This window comes from Anser cygnoides, chromosome 6 (assembly GCF_040182565.1).
Source record: "Anser cygnoides isolate HZ-2024a breed goose chromosome 6, Taihu_goose_T2T_genome, whole genome shotgun sequence".
Classification (NCBI taxonomy): Eukaryota; Metazoa; Chordata; class Aves; order Anseriformes; family Anatidae; genus Anser; species Anser cygnoides.
Window position 1 is genome coordinate 20,280,309 of NC_089878.1, and position 19,533 is coordinate 20,299,841.

A 19,533-nucleotide genomic window follows, 5' to 3' on the forward strand; every position below is an offset into this window, starting at 1 on the left:
ACAATTATCAGAAGTACAGCATGAGCAGAAAGTGTTGTTCTCTTAGAGGTACTGCCCTTTGCCATGAAAATTAGGTCAGTCCCCTCTGGATTGATCCAAGTGGAAGTTAAAGATCTCATAATTCTTTTCAAAAAAGAGTAGGGGATAACCCCTGGAGCTGGCCAACATTCCCTCTATAAATAACATATGTCCTCATAGTTAAAGCAATGTATGAACTATTGCTAGGAGTGCAACAGCTGCTACGTTTAACTTGTCTCTATGCTACCAATAGCCAATTAATGCTTTTACTTTTTCGTTCCTGTAAGCATTTACAATTATATTGTGTACTTATACAGGTACACAAACGCACGCTGCCATCCTTTTGCCAGGTTAACATGTTCTGAGCATTTATCTTCATGATTTCAGAACAGCTTTTAGAGGGAACACTGTAATTCCCCACACTCTTTCATATCTTGAGAGAAGCAAATAATCATTTTTGAGCAATGCACACAATGACAGGATACCCTTACTGATGCGGGTGAACTTATGGGTTGATCACTTGTGGCACTTGTTGCTCAAGAGTATGGATTTGGAAATGGATTAGAAAAGTAAATCACAGCATGGCTAAAGGAAGTTCAAAATCTGTCTTTGTGGCATAATAAATCTCCTGGAATATTTAGCTTTAGCATTTCCTAGGTTGTATTATGTATTACTTACTATTTATCTCAAATAGAAAATATGGAACTGTTTATCCACCCAGGAAGAGCACGAGAAGATAACATGAACATTAGCTACAAATACGTATGCAACTGTTTGCAAAGAGGGAAGTTCATTTCAGGTGAGAAGCAAATTGGACCTATACTGTACAGGAAGACTTTGACACTTCATGGGAAAAGTGCTATCAGACTTAAGCAGAATATTTAAAATCACAGACTAGTTTGTAGAAAGAAAAGCCAGCCAGGAAAAAAAAAAAAAAAAACAGGAAAGAAATTAAATGAACTTATAGGAATGGTAACAAATACCATGAACAGAGTATCTATTTCTAGCATCTTACTAGTTTACATTTGAAACGATTCTGTTCTTTGTTAACAAGCCTTTAACTGAAGAAATGCAGATTTGTCTCTCTAGCACAAAAGCTGCTGGCAAGTGTTACACTTTGAAAAAGGATTCTTTAAGTGTTGTTTTTACAGATGATAATCATTTGACAAGACAAAAATACCCCTTCTAAGATTTTTTTTGTTTTCAGTCTCCTAACTAATTCTTTGATAATCCAACACTTATAACAGGGAGACTCCAACTTTCAAAGTTATATTCTGACAATTTCCTGCTTTCTGACAACTCCATTATGTCAGTAATTTCATCAACTGAGAACTTGGGCCACTGCCATTCTTCATTTCTACCCCTGAATCTCCTCTGAAAACAATGGTGTTCCAAGACATAGCATTGGAGTTATAAAAAGATGAATTCATTTCTAAGTGTTTATGAATTCATAAGCTTCTACCCATAGCAGAGCACATTAGCTCAAAAACAGGACATTAAAAAATGTGGGTCAAATACTATAAGGCATACTGAAGTAGCACTATAGACCCATAACCACATTAAAATATTCTAGTAACACTGAACTGGTTTCATACTGAGAGTAGTTTAGTTTTACCTTCAAGCACAGAACTGACAAAGGAGCTTTACTTTTTGGATGAGGAAAAGTAAACTCTGTGTGACATACTGTTCCTACAGCTCTGGTAATACTTGATATGATAAAATATTAAACAATTTCTTACCTTCTCTCACTTCTAGAACGTTACTTGAAGTCAATTCACACCAAGATGACTATGTGAGCAGTCTTGAACTATAAGACCTTTTCTGGACTTTCTCCTCTAACATTTTTTCTTTGTTTTGGAATTGGAATGTTTCCCTTCACCGGATAATATGTGATTGCTTCCAGTAACAATTTACATTAACATTTACATTTGTTAGCTTATGTTCTATTACTATTTGTGCCCTAGTTCAGTTAAGCAAGGATTTTAAATCTGCCGATATAGGCTTCTTCTTTCCCCTTACAAACCGTCAACCTTTCATTTGTAAGATACCCCACCATCATCTCTCATTTTTTTCACTATAAACAACTGTTTGACAAAAAGTTTATGTAACCTACGTAGCCTTCCACTGGGACATCAGCTTAGCTATGTAAGACCATAGGTGCTAGCTTAAAACTACAGTGCATCCCTTACATCTCTTCCCACCCCTCAAAGAGAAAGGAACAATATTTTACAATATATTGTTCTGAAACAACTCCCCATTCTGTCACCCACAGTGGAACCCAAAACCAAAAAGCTATGTAAACAGATACGCACGCAGACTATAACCCCACTTCCTTTCTCTTCCCTCCCAAAGTATTAATTACTGCTGTCATGGAAAGGCTATGGGGCAAGACTCAAAATTGGTCTGACCAGTACTCTTTCTAGCCTATTTATTTTGTATTGCAGAGCAAAAACAATTTAGAGTTTGACCGTGGACAGAGTGAAATAATTCACATGACTCTACCTACAAACCTGACATTCTAATGCACTATTACTGATTATTTCCCCTTCACATAAATGGCAAAGCCATGCCGGCGTTCTCTGTATATTTAGATTGGGCCTCTACCTCCACAAGACGTACAGTCTCTGTTCTCTCAGCTACCAGGTAATGATACCAGAATCTTTTAAACAATTAAGCATAAAAAAGTGGCTACCTTTTTGATATAAACTCAGTGACACCCCATTTTATGGAAGTTCTGGTATACACCTATTACAACACAACCTTTTTCTCTTCTGCTTCACTAAAGCACAAGCAGAGATTAATGATGCAGATTGCTCAGTGGTTCCTGCAAGCCTTCTGACATATGCTGAATACTTGCGGTAAAGCATGCATTTCCCACACTGGCATGCTGCTAATCTAATCAGATATGGACCTTACCAAACATGCAAGACACTGTTCTTCCTATCATTTTCAAACACGTAATTATAAATTATGGGTGAGGCCTGAAAAAGTGTGATATTTTTGTTGTCCTTATTTAGAATTGTTGTTCTTGCATCCCATGAATTCTGTCACACTGGAGTTCTGCTAGTATGCAGAGAGAAATGAGAGGCACTTACCACTCCGTATGAGTATGTGTCACATGTTTCAGACACTGGGAGACTTTGAATAACTTCTGGAGCCATCCATGGAAAAGTGCCCACTAATGACATATGTGTTGTATGCGAGTGGAACCTTGAGGCACCAAAATCACAGATCTGGCAAAAATAAACAGATAGTAGAGTGTCAACCTAATTTATCAGTCATCAAAACATTGAGTCAAGCAGCAGCATCTCTCACATAATTAAAGCGTTCATACCTTTAACACGCCATCAGCAGCTATAACAACTAAAAATGAAAAAAAAATAGGTTACAAGAATGTCTTTAAAAACAAATGCAATATGTTTTCACAGCCAAAAAAAGTTTGCACTTTATCAAGAAAGCAATTCCATGCTCAGTGAGCACCGAAATATGCAGACATTCACAATTGTCCTGGTTTCTCTGAGCAGGTTTGGAGACCATCTGCTGAATACCTGAAAGCCTCTGAACAACTGCAAAGCCTTTCAGGTCTTACTAAGTTCAAAGACAGCAACACAACTATAACTAATATATAGATAAGCTCCCTTGTCTCCAATGTAGCAGTTAGGCTTAACAACAAACTCTCCAAAAGATTTGTTAAACGAAAAAAAATAAAAAGGAGAAAATTTACAACTGAAATGAGATCTAGTTTTCTTGTGACTATTATTTCCCTGTGCAGATTATTAAAATTGAGTCCCTCCTGTCCCACTACTAGATAATGTTTCAGTTCAAATCAATATTCAGCAAATTTCATAAATGCTTGTCAACTGCCAAGTACAGTCTAAACAGTGCAGCTCTATGCTGAGTGTGCATTACTCAAAAGCATGACTATCTGTCAAACCACAAAACAGGCCATGACAAAAACAAGATTTTCAGATAGAAAATAATAGGTCTTATCCAGTCTACTGTGTCTGGTGCATGCCAGTCTTTCCTGGTACTCAACAATTCCAAATAGAAAAAACAAGTGAGGAGTGTCCAGGCAATCTCTGACAGCTGATAAGATGGACACAATCACGGTCAGCCAGACACAATTTGAAAAGAGCCCTCCACAGTGCTCTAAATGATGCCAGGGACAGTAGCAGAGCTCCAACAGCTTCAGAACAGAGAGGAGGGAGGAGAAGAAAACAGGCTTTTCTGTGCCTCAGCAACAGCCAGTGCAGCTTGTTGACAGCCAAGGTGTTCTGCACATTCACAAAGCTCATGTACAGATTTGAGTGCTACAATTACAGGTAACAGTAAATAAAGCGCATTTTATTGTTTTGCTACTTTACCGTTCCTGGACTTCAGATCTCTGTGGATTACTTTGACTGGAGCTTCCATATGTAAATAGTGCATTCCTACACAAAACAAGGGAACAGTCTCGTTAGGCAGGCCGAGGGTGGCCTCACTTATCGGCAGTCACGTTTTTTAGATCCCATTACTCATCCTCATTACAGGCTGGCATATGTGCAGGCTGTATTGATCAGATGCGAGAAAAGCAAAGGTCCCCATAACCTGCTTTGAGTAAAAATCACTAAGCAAAGCTCATATATCTCTCAGAGCACCTATATGGGTATGTTAATGCTTTTTAACTTCATATTTAGTTATTTTCTCTAATGTGTAGAGAAATGAATGGTATGAATTTAATGTTCATTAGTTTACACTAATTCTTGTGTGGTCACAGAGAACCCAAAGGACAGAACAGTTTGTTCTGTATCATTATATGAAAAATGTCAGTATGTTTACTGAGAACAAGCTTCCTTAAATATACCAATTCAAATAAAATGTAAGGATAATTATGCACTTTACCTCATAATTACACTACATCAGCAAGATTATCCTCTTGGGACTTAGGGGCAAACCATAAGTAAAACTGGCTCACAGAAGGCATTTTCACTCCAGAAATGATTTCCAGCTCAGAATAATCAAGAAACATATTAAACAGCGAATGTTTGATGTTTTTGTTGTTGTTTGTTTTCTTTTATGGACAATTTGAATAAGGAAGTATAGGAAAGCTTTTCTGACTTCATAGGGAAAGAATCTCCAGCTTTACACTTTGCTGACTGTGTAAGACATAACGTACCACTGGTCTTGCTTACCTTTAGCTATGTCAGTTGCCCAGGTCATGATATGATCCATATCCATCTCTTCACTTTTGTTACTATTAATGTAATCAAACAGTGAGCCAGCAGAAGCATACTCTATTACAATAAAAAGGAAAAAAAAGCACATGACAGTTTTAAACACTGCGCCTAAATTCAAAGATCTAATAGAAACTCTGCCAGTTGCAGAAAGCAGCCAACTTCAAGCTTAATGACAGAATTTGCATTCGGCAGCAAACATCATTAGTAGTGTAGTAGTAGAGTAGTAGTTTGTTCTGGCTGTCCCAGCACAGACATAATTTACTGCTAAGGGAAAAGAAATGTAAAATAATGTATAATGACAGGCTTTAAAATTAAAAGGCGTTAGAAAGCTCTGGTGTAAAGAGAGCTCAGGCAAGGCAGTTCAAATTCTGGAGTAAAAGGTTCTGGTGATTATTTTCTTTTTAAAGATTTATGAAGGATAGTTCTGTTCAGAGAGAGATCTATGTAAAAATGGTAACACGCCACTGAGCAATTTAGTCCACTTGTGACTTTACAGCTGGCATGCGAATGGTGTTAAGCTTTCACTGCTTTATATTCTGTCAGCCTAGGGCAAGTCAGCACAGCTAAGAAAGCAAGATGTTTTCTTACGCTCCTTATTCAGCATCAACAGAAGTTTTTCTTAACTTCTTTCACCTACACCTACAGAAACCTACAGCAGGATCATGCAGGTAGAAACAAAGGCTTTTTCGGCCCATTGGTGTTTGGAAGTGTGACAGACAGAATCCAGTCTGACTTTCAGGGCTCACAGGGCTGCGAGCTGGAATACCAAGCTCATTACACCTACACACTTTTAAATGTGGAAGTAGAAACAACAGAAACCTCCACAGTGCCACTTCTATACAGCTTGAAATTCTTCCATATTTAAACAGTGAACGTTCCTCTCCCAACCAGAACAGCAGTTAACAGATGAGATTGGTGGTACCAGATCTCCCCTATTATTTCAAAGAGGATACTCCCCACTGATCAGCAGTTCTGTGTTTAAATTATGCCCCATAACAAAGGATAATTATTTTGTTTTTTAAAAAGTAAAATCAGGTATTAAATATATGGTGTTCTGTTAAGAAGAACGGGTTTGCAAGTAGAAAGGGACATTAAAAATTAAATTTTCCTACTTCCCCATCCAAGAATAGAGCAGATCAAGTAATTTATTCATTAACAAAAAATGAATTGCTAAATTAGAGACTTAACACTAAAGCAAAGTTGGGCAAATCTCCATGTGCAGCAGGTCACATTCAGCAGCCTAAAGGCTGTAGCTCCTTTGTTTAGTATTTACTGTTATTTCCCCAATAAGCTTTATGCTTATTTAGTTTTTTTGGTGAACCATGAACAAATGCAAGATATTGCTCGTCAGCTGAAGAAGCTGATACATTTTCTTCTTTCTGATTGCCAGGACAGAGTGAGCACTTGCCGCCGTGTGTAGCCAAAGTAGCACAAAGAGTAAGGGGATGCAAGAAGCAATTCCAAGCCTTTCGCCCCTCTCTCCAAAGGCTGTTCAGTGTGCTCTTGGGCAATCTGCAGAATTTAAAACCCACTTACAAGATTCCCAAAATCTTCATAGCTAATGAGGCAAACCACCTGGTATACAATTGAAATGCTTAATTTCTGCCATTTCAAAGCAGCAACAAAATCCATCCCCCCTAAGATGACAAAATATACCTGGATTGCTGTTTGTAATAGTATTAATCAATGAACGATAGATACATCATAGGCTAAAGGCATACAAAGTAAACATTGCTCCACACCAATGAAATTGAAACCATGGGGAAATTACTGAGTAGGGAAGGAAACTCTGGGACAAGACAGAATCTGCAGCCTAGAATATGGGAGGCGATATGAGAAGATCCCATTGCTAAATGAAAGGAAAGAGGGAGTAAATAGGAAGTCACTTGCAAGCAAACACTCTAGTGGCAAGTTAGTTTTGGTTCAGTGCTGCAGGACCGTCAGCTGCAAGGAGCCCCTGCAGGAGACAGGCACGCTGCTTCTGATGTCACCGAAAGAGGACCAAGCTGCTGACCTGCACATTTCCTCAATTAAAACATCAGCTTTTTTTTACCCATGATGTCATTATATATCTTATAAATGGATTCTTCGGGAATAGGCTGGCTGCACACTGCATGCCTTTACAATGCATAATTTGATCCGCCAGGGTCAGGGATAACTGAGATCCCGGAGCCCTTTGCTGCTCTGTGTGAATGGAGACAAGCAATCTTCAATAAACACAGCTCAATCCTTTAGTATTTCTCCTCCGTATTTATCGTGCCATGGGTTTTTACAAGGGGGATATGGATTTGAAAATTATCTTGTCAGGATATTTTTTTTTTCAATAAAGAATAAGAGGTATTTGCTTCAGAAAGAAAAGTTGTGAATAGCAAACCGTCCCCTTCCTGTGGAATATACCGTACGCTTCTGCACAGAGGGGACACACAAGCTGCAAGAATCTTTAGGGAGGAAGCAGCAGTGATCGAAAACCAGATCTGAAAGCTAGACATCAAGACTGCTGTTGGCAGTCAATGACATCTAGAACGATGTGATTCATGTCAGCAGCTCGAGGGGCTGAATGATGAGTTGTAACACTGACATACATCCCAGTGGGGGAAACACGTTTTGACTGCACATGTAGCTTTTCTCATTCCTACAGGGCATTCTCAGAGAACTATCTGACAATCCCACATAAGATATTATGTACAGCCAATACTCAGTACATGCCGATGCTTGGCTGAATGCCCTAATCTCCATCATTTTCAAGAATCATTAAGTTCTTAGGATTTCTTGCTTGGGATTTTCTCTTGCAAGACATGGATCTCTGACTAAACACAAGATTGAGACTGCAGCACTGAAAACTACCCAGAAGACCATGGAGTGAACATCTCTCTAAAAGATAAGTCAAGCACAATTAGCATTTCTTTTCTCAGTAGCCACGCTCCCATTTGAAAACAGTGTGGGAAAATGGAGCCTTGCTCCCCTTCCAACCCAAGGGACTCCAGACTCCCTGGAAGTTGCACGGAGAACCCAATGCAGTTTAATAATAAAACGTTTTTTCCTTAGCCAGGATGGATTCAGAGCTCCTCAAATAACAAAGTGGTTGGACCACACAGAGTATAGTCTCCTTCTCACAGACAGTTAAAGAGTCCCCATTCCCAATGACATAATAAACCACTTTAGCTGTTCTCCGTCCTGTGACTGGCAAGTAGGTCAAATGACCTTCTCTGAACACTGACCTTTTGTGAGATCAAACTGAGGACTTTCTGATCCAGACATCATTCTGAGGTGTTGATTACACATTTGCTTTGTTAGTCTGCTCTCTGGTTTACACTTATTAAACCTACATTACAAATAATTATATTATATGACCTGACTTATTAACTTTTTACTATTTTTACTGCTTAAACCAGGTATTTAAGTTCCTTTCTGGTATGTTATCACCAATCCATGCTCCAAGTGGTGCAGGCTGTGGACACCCTTCATGCACCCCGGAGTACTGGCTTCAACACTGCGACCTCCAGTAGCCTGATATGCCTGTAAATACAGCAGTTCTGTATCTCACAAGTGCTCCCACCGGATTACACTGCCATCTACTGTGATAACAGGAGGTCTAAGAGACAGGTAGAAATAACTGAATTTTCACAGGTTCTGTCCACCATCAGAGGGATTTAAACAGCTGATCAGAAGTTGTACTTTTTCCAGCACATGATGCTGGGTGGACCCTTTGCAGCAGAAGCTCCTGGAGAAGCTTACACTAAAATGAAACCCTGGCCAGGGCAGCAAAGGTCGACAAGCAGATGATACTGCCTACAGACAGCTTGGTGTTATCTACATTCATAAAGACCAGGTTCTGGATTTCCTCACACCTGCCCAGCAGGTGACAGATAACAGCTAGACCTGCTTTGTGGTGGGACAGCCCTGTGATAGAAATGCCTTTTCCTGGCAGCTGCACCAACCCTATGCCTGTGGCCACACAAACAGAACTGAAGTGCTGAAGGTTGCCTCTCTGATCAGAAGTTTCTGAAAATGTTGTACGGGAAGAGAAAGAGATGAGTACATTAATACCAGCTCCAATCCTGTCTTTCATAAAGATTCGGAGAACAGTAAAAATCTAAATGGCAGCATTTCAAACTGATATTAGACTGTGTCACATGCAAACCTTAAATAGGTGGTGGTGATGAGATAAATGTCCCCTATGCCTAAAGTAAAGAAGTCCTTTTTGAATAAGAGCATTATGATCAAGTCAAGGGAATTCTCTTCTTTTGTAAAAATGATCATGAAAAACATTCCCAACTTCTCTACCACTGTATGCACTGGATAACAGAAAAGTATAGTAAAGTGCTTGCTGAGCATCAACCCACTAATCATGTACACAGAGTAGACAAGTAAATAGCGGAAGACAAGGGTAAAATCTTCATTAAAAGCCCTTAGATTTGTAACACATGCATTTGGTCAGTACACTACTCTTTACAGTCAAATTCTCTGATGTGTTACAGCCCTGACAAAAGACATCCCCTAATCCACACTTTCATGGTTTTTCTCTCTCCAAACATTGTTTCAGCAGATTGTAGATTTCTTTGCTTTAGGTGTATTTTCTGTTGCCATCTTACCTAGTTTCTCCTGTACAGGAGAAGGTAAAAAATCATATAATCTGTAATGTATTTTTTTTTTAATCTGCACCAAATCCTAAGATAAGGGAAGGAAGCTTAAAAGGGTGATAAGAAAAACAACACCACTACCACACACTTAAAAATAACCTCCACATAATTCTAGAAATGCAAGAATGAATGAAACCCAGGTTCCAGTGAATAAAGGGAATTGTCTTATGGTGTCTAATAAATCATTGACTCTGTTTCAAGTTCTTCCTGTGGAAGGGAAGTTCACAATGTAGATTCTCATTTTTTTTTAGTACAGGCAGAATTCATGGTGCAACTCTGCTCTGAGCAGACTCTCAGTCTTCTCTTTTCACAGTGCTTGTGAGAACTTATGAAAATCTCAGAAAAGGGTAAGAAAACAGTCCAAAGCTTCCATCTAAAGCAGTGCTGAATTTGGGCATTAAGAATGCCCCATGATCCAACTGCTAGCAGTATGGTTCCCACTTCCAGCGCTCCCATTCATGCTGAGGTAGGTGGTGCTGAGCATTGTAACATTCAAAGGAGGCCAGAACAGTTAGAAAACACTGAAATCGGGTAAAGTTAATTCCTCCTAATATCAGAGTTTGACAGAATCAAGATGAAGGTCAGACAAGAAATGCTTACCTGTAACTATGCCATAATTGGGAGGTTCAATGACAGCTCCATAGAACTGAATGATGTTTTTGTGACTGAGCACACTGAGTATTTCTGCCTGTTGAAAACAAGCAAACAAAAAAGGTAGGCAATTAAGAACAGTGCATTTACTACATTAGTTTATTTTAGACCCCCATGGATATATATACACACACATATATAGGAAAGACTGTTCACAAATGATTGGCATTTGAAAACCACATGAGATAGTTTGGCAGATGAATGCTTAGTATGTTTGGAAAAAAGATCATACAATTCTTTCATGACCAAGGCACAGATGTAGAAGCTAAGTCTGGAAAAACTGAAGGCCCTGGAAAATTTTGTTCAAAGAAAGACCCAGGATTTTTGGCAGGGTTGTGGCAGTTCTATCCAGAATTTGTGTTTGTGCACAGAGCACTGTGCGTTCAGCAAGTCCAGAGCTCCAGGCTGTTAGAGCATACCGTGCACACACAGTTCAATCTGATGTTTACTGGAGACATGGAGTTTGCTAGGCATGCGCTGTAGAGTCTAATCGAATATGCACAGCAAGCATGCTTGAGATTGCCAAATAGCCAGCGGTGCAGTTGAAACTGCTTCTCAGAGAAGGCTGCAGATGTTTAAAAATTCTGGATAAATAAACAAAATCTTTGAATTCCACTTGAAAAATGCTTCTAGGTTTGACAGCGAGACTGCAAGAAATGAGAATGTATCCACAGAAATTAAGACACGTAGTCCCCCTGTTTTTTGAGGGAAAAAGACAGATGTTTCCTTTGAGGTCTCACAACAGTTTTGCCTCTTTTTACCTCTATAGTGCATTAAAATAAATATTCCAGATATTTTAGAAACATTTTTTTAAACAAATGTAAGTATTGTGCAAATACAGATATATAACATTACACTTTTTTTCCTCTAACAATGCATTACTTACAGACAGTATCAGAAAAATCATTTTTAAAACCTATGTTGTTCCCAGAAAATCACACTGCAGGCCACGACTCATCCGCAAGGCCATCCAAGAACTTAACTGGCAGCTATCTAAGTGAATGTAGGAAGACTTGCCTGCAGATGAACAGATACACTCCTAGAGGCAGCTGCAGGGTCTGAGCGGGATCTGCCATGCCAGGCAGGGCTGTGGCAGCAGGAGCTCTGCCCTCCACCTGCTCTGCGCCAGACTCCTGCAGCTGCAGCACTGCAGGTTGTACCAGCAGCACCCTCCAACCCCCTTCGGTAGCATCCTCTGGGATACTGGTGACAGCCTACTCATTCAAAACTCTACCTCCGTGGGCTAGCAGAGCCCCCTACGCTTCAAAAATTTTTTGTATTATGCTTTAATCTTCTTCAGGAAATACTAAATTGGGGAATGTCCTCTAATTCCTACCAGCACTCCTGCTGGATAAACAAGAGACCCAGTACTCCTTGACTGTCTACCTGAATACTGTTAGAAATGAAACAGGTACACCAGGCCACAAGCATCATTGGACAAACTCTCTAGGCTGTCTTTTCTTGAATCAACCATCTTTTCTTGAATACAACCATCTTCTTGTACAGTACTTAAAATCCATGTATTCAAAATACTGTGCACACTACTTGCTGACATTTACAACATACGTACCGAAATAGGCTGTGAGAGAATTGAAATGACTGGCCCCCTGTTTAACTTTCCTGGGGTATGAGGCATTCAGGTCCTTGCCACAGAAGTAGCACTAGACAAATCTTTTGGAGAATGACCAAAACCACTGTGGGATGAGCACAGGCAAGGAGCGCAGCCCTTTGCCCCGCCGCAGCCAGGCCCACTGGCTGCTGCCAGCCCCACACAAGAGGCTGCTGAGCCCGCAGGAGCCCCACTGGAGCCACTGGGCAACAGGAGGGGCTGTAACTGCTCTCATTACTTAGAAATAATTATTTCTGAATTTCCAAGATTATCTTATTTACAGTATACTGCACATGAAGATCACATTCCAGGAGTTTGAAGAAATGCTGTGTCGACTGAGGCTATTAACATCATCTTAAAATTGACGTTCATATTCTAAACTTGGATTTAACAGACGCCAAAGCAAGCTTCCATCTAAGCATAAGGAAAGGCACCTTCTAATTGCACACAGATATCCCAAATTAGGAACCAGAGAAGAAGAAATTGCCAACTCTTTCTAAGGACCATTACTCGTAAAAGAAATCCTTTCTAAACAGTTTTAATCACTCTGCTGTTAGCACTAGCAATTCTAGACTATTCCTTTCATGCTTTGCTCTTTTCAGTTGCTGTAGATCAGCTGTGAAATATATTAGGCAATTTAAAGACACCTACTCCTTACAGCGAGAATCAGATGCAAGTCAATCCACATCTTTGAAGCTTTTGTACTATTTTTGACCAGAAGGTGCCATATTTCAATGAAAGATTGTGACCTTCACATAACAAATTATAAAGTGATAGTTATAGACCAGTATTTCAAAGGCCTCTTAGGCACTTACAAGAATATTTAGAATCACCTTTAAGCACCAAACTCATTGTTAAATCCCAAATTCCTAGATGCCTGGAAGAAAATCTTACAATGCATCTATCTACCTGGAGGCCATTTAAGAACTCAGCCCTCTATGGCTTGGGTATGACACACTCGCTTCCTTTGGTAAAGGTGCTATCTATCTTATATAACCTAAATGAGCATCAATTTCCTTCTAAAGCCATGGTGAAGGCAAGTAACAAGTCTTCAGTTACTTTATTATATATATATTTTTTTAATGTTGGATTGAAACAGAACTAGAGGATGCTCAGATGAAGGAAAGGCACACCCCACACACACTGATACAAACTTCTTGGACTTCTTCAGACAGACAAGGTGATTGCAATGGAGTTGAATATTGTGTTCAGTCCCATGATAAGCTTAGTCACAGTCTGTTTGTTATCAATCAACAAACCATGCTAAAACTATCAACCTTGTAGTTACACCACAAGCATGGGTGAAACGGTGTTCCTTGCCTGAGTGCTGCTAAAGGGAACAACAGACTATATACCACTTCTTGAAGGCAAAAAGATTCAGAAGTCTAAACAAACCTAATACACACTCTTGATAGTGGTTGAATTTTATAAAGAAAGTCAAGGTCTGAGTAAATTACATTAAAAACATTTTAACTAAATTCTCACTTAGTGGTTCTTGTAGCACTAATGTAAATCAAACCCAGTCAAGTTATTTGTGACACAACTACAGTATAAGTAGGAACTCAGATAATCCCTCAGTGTACAAACTAATTGTGTACTATGAACCATGGACTGGATCACAGTGCTTAATGGATAATTTCTTTTTATGCCTGTTTAATCTCTGCCTATTGACATAAGTGAAAATGTCAATTACCTCATCTATGGCTGACACGCTACTACAGCTGCCTCGAGAGCTGCTAGTATTGCTCTCACCCTTCTAGTCCAAATAGCTATGCAGAAATAACTAGTATCTTGAATGTTTTCAGCAAGTAAAATCAGGGTTTTCTTCTTGGCCTTGTCAGTATTTAGCAATTGCTGAACAGACATCATCAACGTGGCTTTTCAGTGTGGCCAGCAGCACAATTAGTGGTCGAAGCAAGCCGCAGAGACACCATGTGCTAGCTCCAAGCAGCCTGCTGTCACTGCGTTTATGCCTACTCTGCCCTACAGATCCACCAAGATGTGGATCAAGAGGCGAGAAGCCGCCCTGCCAGGGGAAGGCCTGAGCTGCACAGGGCCCCACCAGCCTCCAGCAGCTCCTCCTCCGAGGCCTCCTGCTCAGGGCGACACCGTGTTGGTGCCAGTAGACCCAAGGCCTGCTGAGGTACATGGAGGGAACAGCAAGCAGCTTAGCTCTGAAAACATCTTCAAGGTCAGCGCTGACTGCAGGTGTGGGCAATGGCCATCCGATGCTGATTTGGCACTACTCCGGAACGCAGAAAAGGCCTCATCGTCAAATCTTTAATTGCAGCCGCAGACGCAGCAAGGCTGCGGACCGAGGCACTCTGCGTACAGCTGTGTTGTTGCCTGCCAGCTCCTCACACCAGCTGCTCTCGTCAGAGCTCCCGTCCCAATTCAGCTGAAGTTAGCAAAGACCAATCTACTCACTCTGATGGAGTTACTCTTCTCTGCCCTGAAAATGGGCTGGAAAGTTGTTAAACTCACACTTCTAGTCAAGAGAAATGATTTGAGAGCTTGAGCTCGGAATGTATTCCACCAGCACAGCTGGATCTGCAAAAGAACATCTGTCTACAGTGTTTTCTCAGCATCAAAAGACTTTTTTGCTCAAGTCTGGACAAAGCAGTCCCACAGCAACTTAATCACCATTTCTTCTGGGTACCTGTGGAGCAGCTGGCTGGAAAGGACAAAGTACTGCCTGCCTTCTACCCTGGTCTGAGCCCGCTGGTTTGGGACTTACATGGGAAATAAATGCAAGGACATCAAGGCAGCCAGCAGCCAACAAACTCTGCTGTTAATAAATCAGTTAATTGCACAGCAAGAGACACCGTCGCTCTGTGCAAAATTACAGGGTTAGAAATGGTTAGCTACTCAAGGAATCTGATTAATACAACAATCCTTAAGTGCCTTCTAATATTTATTATTATATTGTGCAATAGTTTGGTTATTTACTTTTCCAAAGAAATGTTTGTCACATTCATTAAGGAGGTATTTTATACACACTTAAGGCAGCTTTAAAAAGATTTTTTTTCCAAGTCTTGTAGCAGTTTAAAGGCTTTGACCTTTGTCATGTTCTTGGGAGGTTTGCGACTTAGCAACTCTCATGTCTTTACAGTCTATTAAAAGGGCAGCTGTAAGAGGCCAGCTGATGCTTTATTAAAATGATTCCAACAATCAAATCAAATAAAAAAAATAGAATGCTAACACAGATTAATCCTAAACCTTTATTTACAGATCTCTGATGAAAAATACATTCATTCAGTGTCCATTAAAATTGCAGCTTCCCAATACCTCAGAAGTGCTTTCCTGTGAATTAATTCATGTCTAATACACTACACTGCCCCTTACAATACAGTTTTTAATCTATTGGGGGGGGGGGGGGGGATCCTCTCTCCTCTATGAAAACTATGAAAGGTGAGAATAAAATATTGCTCAATCCTTTCTCAAACACAGCTGACAATAGGAGAGTAAATTAGCTCAGAAGTTATTGGAAGGAGGGAGGCAGAGCTATCATATAAGATTCATTTCCCTGGGTAAAGGAGCCCAAAACATTGCCTGAATATTATGTCTGAAAAATAATCAGCAACTAAAACTACAGGTTTATGATTTCTTTATGTAATGCTGACAAATCATTAAACCAAAAAACAGATACTTTTCCAGAAGATATTTATGTTTTACATGTTTTAACATAAATATTATACAATGCCAAGGAGATTCTTTGAAAATAATGCTAAGGTTTTGACAGGAGCCAGAAATTACCCAAAGCAAATTATTTTTCATTACTTCATTCTTTCTATCCTTTTTAAAGAGTTAAACTGAATATAGCTCTTAATGAGCAGGATATGGAAACAGTTTATGTAATTTAGCTCTTTCTAGATTATTTTCATTCCACAATCTATTATTGGTGATAAACATTCAAGTCAAAACATGCAATAAATAAAGGAAGACCTAAAGAGTTTCAGAAATATACAACACCTAAGAACAATTATTCAGCAGGGATATTATTCAATTACTACAGTTTGGAACACTAAAAAGAAAATCGAGCAGATACAAACTAAAAACTTCGGAATTTGCCTACTGTTTTGTCTGCTTTCTCAAAGTTTTGTAAGGAAAAAAAAAAAAGGTTTTGTGCTCTGGTGTCTCCAAAAAGAAGGCTATTAATAAGCAAAGCGCACTGATAATCCCATGAACAGAATGTTTGTTAAACCTATCAAATTGTCTTTGATAATAAGAAAGCAGGAAGAAAAACACATCAGCATGGCAAAATCAAAGGATCCTCAGTGAGATCTTTTAACTGCAATAAACAGTTATCACGTGTTTTGATGAGTGTGGCACTCTCACAGCACAAACGTGTTATCAACTATCTCAAAAGGCACTCACAGTACTTAAAACTATTGCTGCATCTTACTTAAAGTTGTGTGAGGCTGGGGTTCATTTTTTGTATTCACTTAGAGGACCACTTACCCTATTAAAAGCTTTTTTTTATAGCCCATTACTGAGAAGTTAAAACTTAGCATTTCTTATGACTTAGAAGACAGCCATATATTCAGTGTTATTGGGATACTGTTTTGTAAACCATATAGAAAATAAGGGTTAAATTACATTCTCAGATTGATACCACCAGCAATGTTGTAAACAGCAGAATTACATTCTCCTAAGTACATCTACTATGACATATAAAACATGTATTTAAAAGAATTTTGATTGAGCACGTTTCAAAGCATCAGATTTGCATCCAAAATTACGTCCTACACTGTTGAAGCTCCAGAGATTGAAAGTGGAAAAATAAAGGAAAGTAACAAACTCTCATTGCTATACAATTGTCTTATAGTCATTTAAAATCTGCTGTATTATATCACCACACAATTTTTATTCTCATTTTTGGAAATACAGTGGCAGAAACAGACAATTTAAAATACCTTGCATTGACTTCTACGTTGTAGCATTTTTTTTAGTAGTAAAATATATTGGATATTGACCATTTGAAAAGAAAACCGAGTTTCACAATGTCCTGTAAACTTTAATACCAATATAACTTGGCAGTTTTAAAGATAATTTGAAGATTATGGCATTAGAAATACTATCTAGTGAATTCAGAACATCCCCATCAAAATACCGTAAAATAAAGGTTTGCTCAGCTCATGGAAAGCAAGTTAGTCCCTCCCAAAAATCACAGTAAGATTTTTCCTTGCTATGTGGCAGTAGACCCTCTGCCTTATACAGTAAAAAGAATTTAGATGAAGCTAACTGACTTGATCTTGCCACTGCAGGACCTCAGCTGAGCAAACAGAGTCCACCCAGAAGTAACCAAGTGATTGCAGGATCATGCTGGTCTTCCCCATGACGGGGTTAAAAAGAGAAGAGGCTGTATAAAAGAAGCTGCAGCATCTAGGATAAAATTAAACAACTACACTGCCTGCAGAAAATCCTTACAAAAGGCTTAAAAAGGTTGAAAATTGCATTTTGAGGTACGACTACGCTACCATTTACAAAAAAAAAAAGGCACAGATATCACATATATGTATTCACAGTTAGTAGAACCTTCAAAACATGTAAACTATGTATTTGTAATGGTGTAAGAGTTTAGAAATAAGCAATATCATAAATATTTTATTCAGGTCAATTTACAGTGAGAAGCTGTCTCCAACTGCAAAGCAACACCAGCAACTGAGTAGAAACAATTGATGTGTGGACTGAACAGCACGTCTGAAATACCTGAGCTCCCATAGAGCAGTCTGTTTTCAGCAATTATTTCTTCTCTCAATGTCAGGAAACTTTTCCATTTCCTCTCACGGATTCTGAACACAAACTTGCTTTGAATAATGGAGTACAGCAGCAAAACCCACAATATTTTGAAAATACCAGGGAATAATTAAACATGAAAACTTTCTGGCCTCCTGCTCACTCCACTCCACTCTCATCCTCCAGCCAAAAATATTACGGGTATCATGGCTAATATGCAACATCTTAATCTTTTCAAACCCAACAAATGGAATAATATCTATGGAAACTATTTCTGAGATCAAAGTCACTACAAATCTCCTATCAACCTTGTGGAAAGACATACTGGTATGACAGTGATGGGCAAAACTAAACACCTTTCAACGAAGTTTTCTGCAGCGCTTAGGAACATAAGCAGAGAAAATAACGTCAAAGAGGTATCTGAACTAAGTCCATATTTATCCAGCTAGAGCACTGATTTTCAGCCTGAGGTCTGCAGAGTATTAGTAAGGGATCTGGATAAGACAACTCAGAAGAATAAGTCTAATCTCATTATACAGTGGCTTTTGCTGACCAGTTAGCGCTAAGACACCAACAAAGATAACAGCAGCTGTAGTCATGGAACCTGCTCCACTCTTCTGAACCAATTATCATCTTTGTTCTGAAGTATTTCCTCAAATTCGATCACAAAAACTGTACTTTGACCAAGAAAAAAAATTGTCATGTTCTTGATGAACACTCACTGTAAGCCCATCTAGCATCATTTAAGCCCAACCTACTGTAGCTAATGATAGGGGTGATGCTTGATGGGGAACCCACTTACAAGAACCCCAGTGACTGTTAAAATCCCAGAAAATTTTCCCCAACAGGACAGGCTGCCCCACTCTCATGAAAATAGCACAAGATGCAATACCTCCCTGTTAAATTTTAACAGCAATCGCTGGGGAACCATGTGGGGTTTTGCTTTCCAAATGGGCTATCAGTGCTCTGTAGAAGGCTTCCCCTCAGTTATCACTCAAAAATTACCTGTTCCTTGGGTACTACAGAAAACCACAGAATTGCTCCCTACTCAGAGACCACCTACTTTGAAAAGACAAAATTTTCAGCAGAGAAATTCTGGCTGTAACCAGCCGACATAAAATGAAGGAGAGAAAATAGTTGCTAGTTACAGACAATTCTTCTCTTGAAGTGTCTGAGATTCCTCCAGTTACAAGAAGCATTGCTCACACCACATTTACTTATGCCATGGCACAAGTTCACAAGATCTGGGGTTTTCAAGAAAGTAAGTCATCATTATAATTTGAATCTCTGACCACTATGCATTATAGGAATGTGACTTACCACATCTTCTTTCTCTACTTAAGCAGTAAGCATCCCTCATGCCTCAGGTTACAGGCAGATCTCCCTTTCACCTACTTTAGATTAACAATAAGCAAGAACAGCCTCTGGGAACACGGGACACCACACTGCACCAAAACCTGACCTGTCCCTTCTCCAAGTGAGTAAACAAGACAAAACTCCTGAAATCTGAAGCTTTTACTTTTATTTAAAGTAGATCCAGTGTTTATTTTTTGGGGAGGATTCTTCACACTGCCTTCATGGAACCTCAATCTTTTGCCATTAAGGCTAAAAAATTTCAAATAAAACAATGACTAAAATAAGAACTTTAGGGGAAAATAGC

The 19,533-nt window shown here is 39.2% G+C and overlaps 1 protein-coding gene across 5 annotated transcripts in view; it reads right to left on the reverse strand.

The window, feature by feature from the left end:
- Positions 1–19,533, reverse strand: part of MAP3K20 (mitogen-activated protein kinase kinase kinase 20) — a 90,741-nt gene that overhangs the window by 50,469 nt on the left and 20,739 nt on the right. For all 5 annotated transcript variants that reach the window (XM_048061618.2, XM_048061616.2, XM_013171551.3 and 2 more), the window contains 5 exons: positions 10,475–10,562; positions 5,190–5,291; positions 4,383–4,448; positions 3,353–3,381; positions 3,114–3,251 (listed from right to left, as the gene is read on the reverse strand). In XM_048061618.2, the coding sequence (XP_047917575.2) occupies positions 3,114–3,251; positions 3,353–3,381; positions 4,383–4,448; positions 5,190–5,291; positions 10,475–10,562 (423 nt within the window). The remainder of the gene's footprint in view (positions 1–3,113; positions 3,252–3,352; positions 3,382–4,382; positions 4,449–5,189; positions 5,292–10,474; positions 10,563–19,533) is intronic.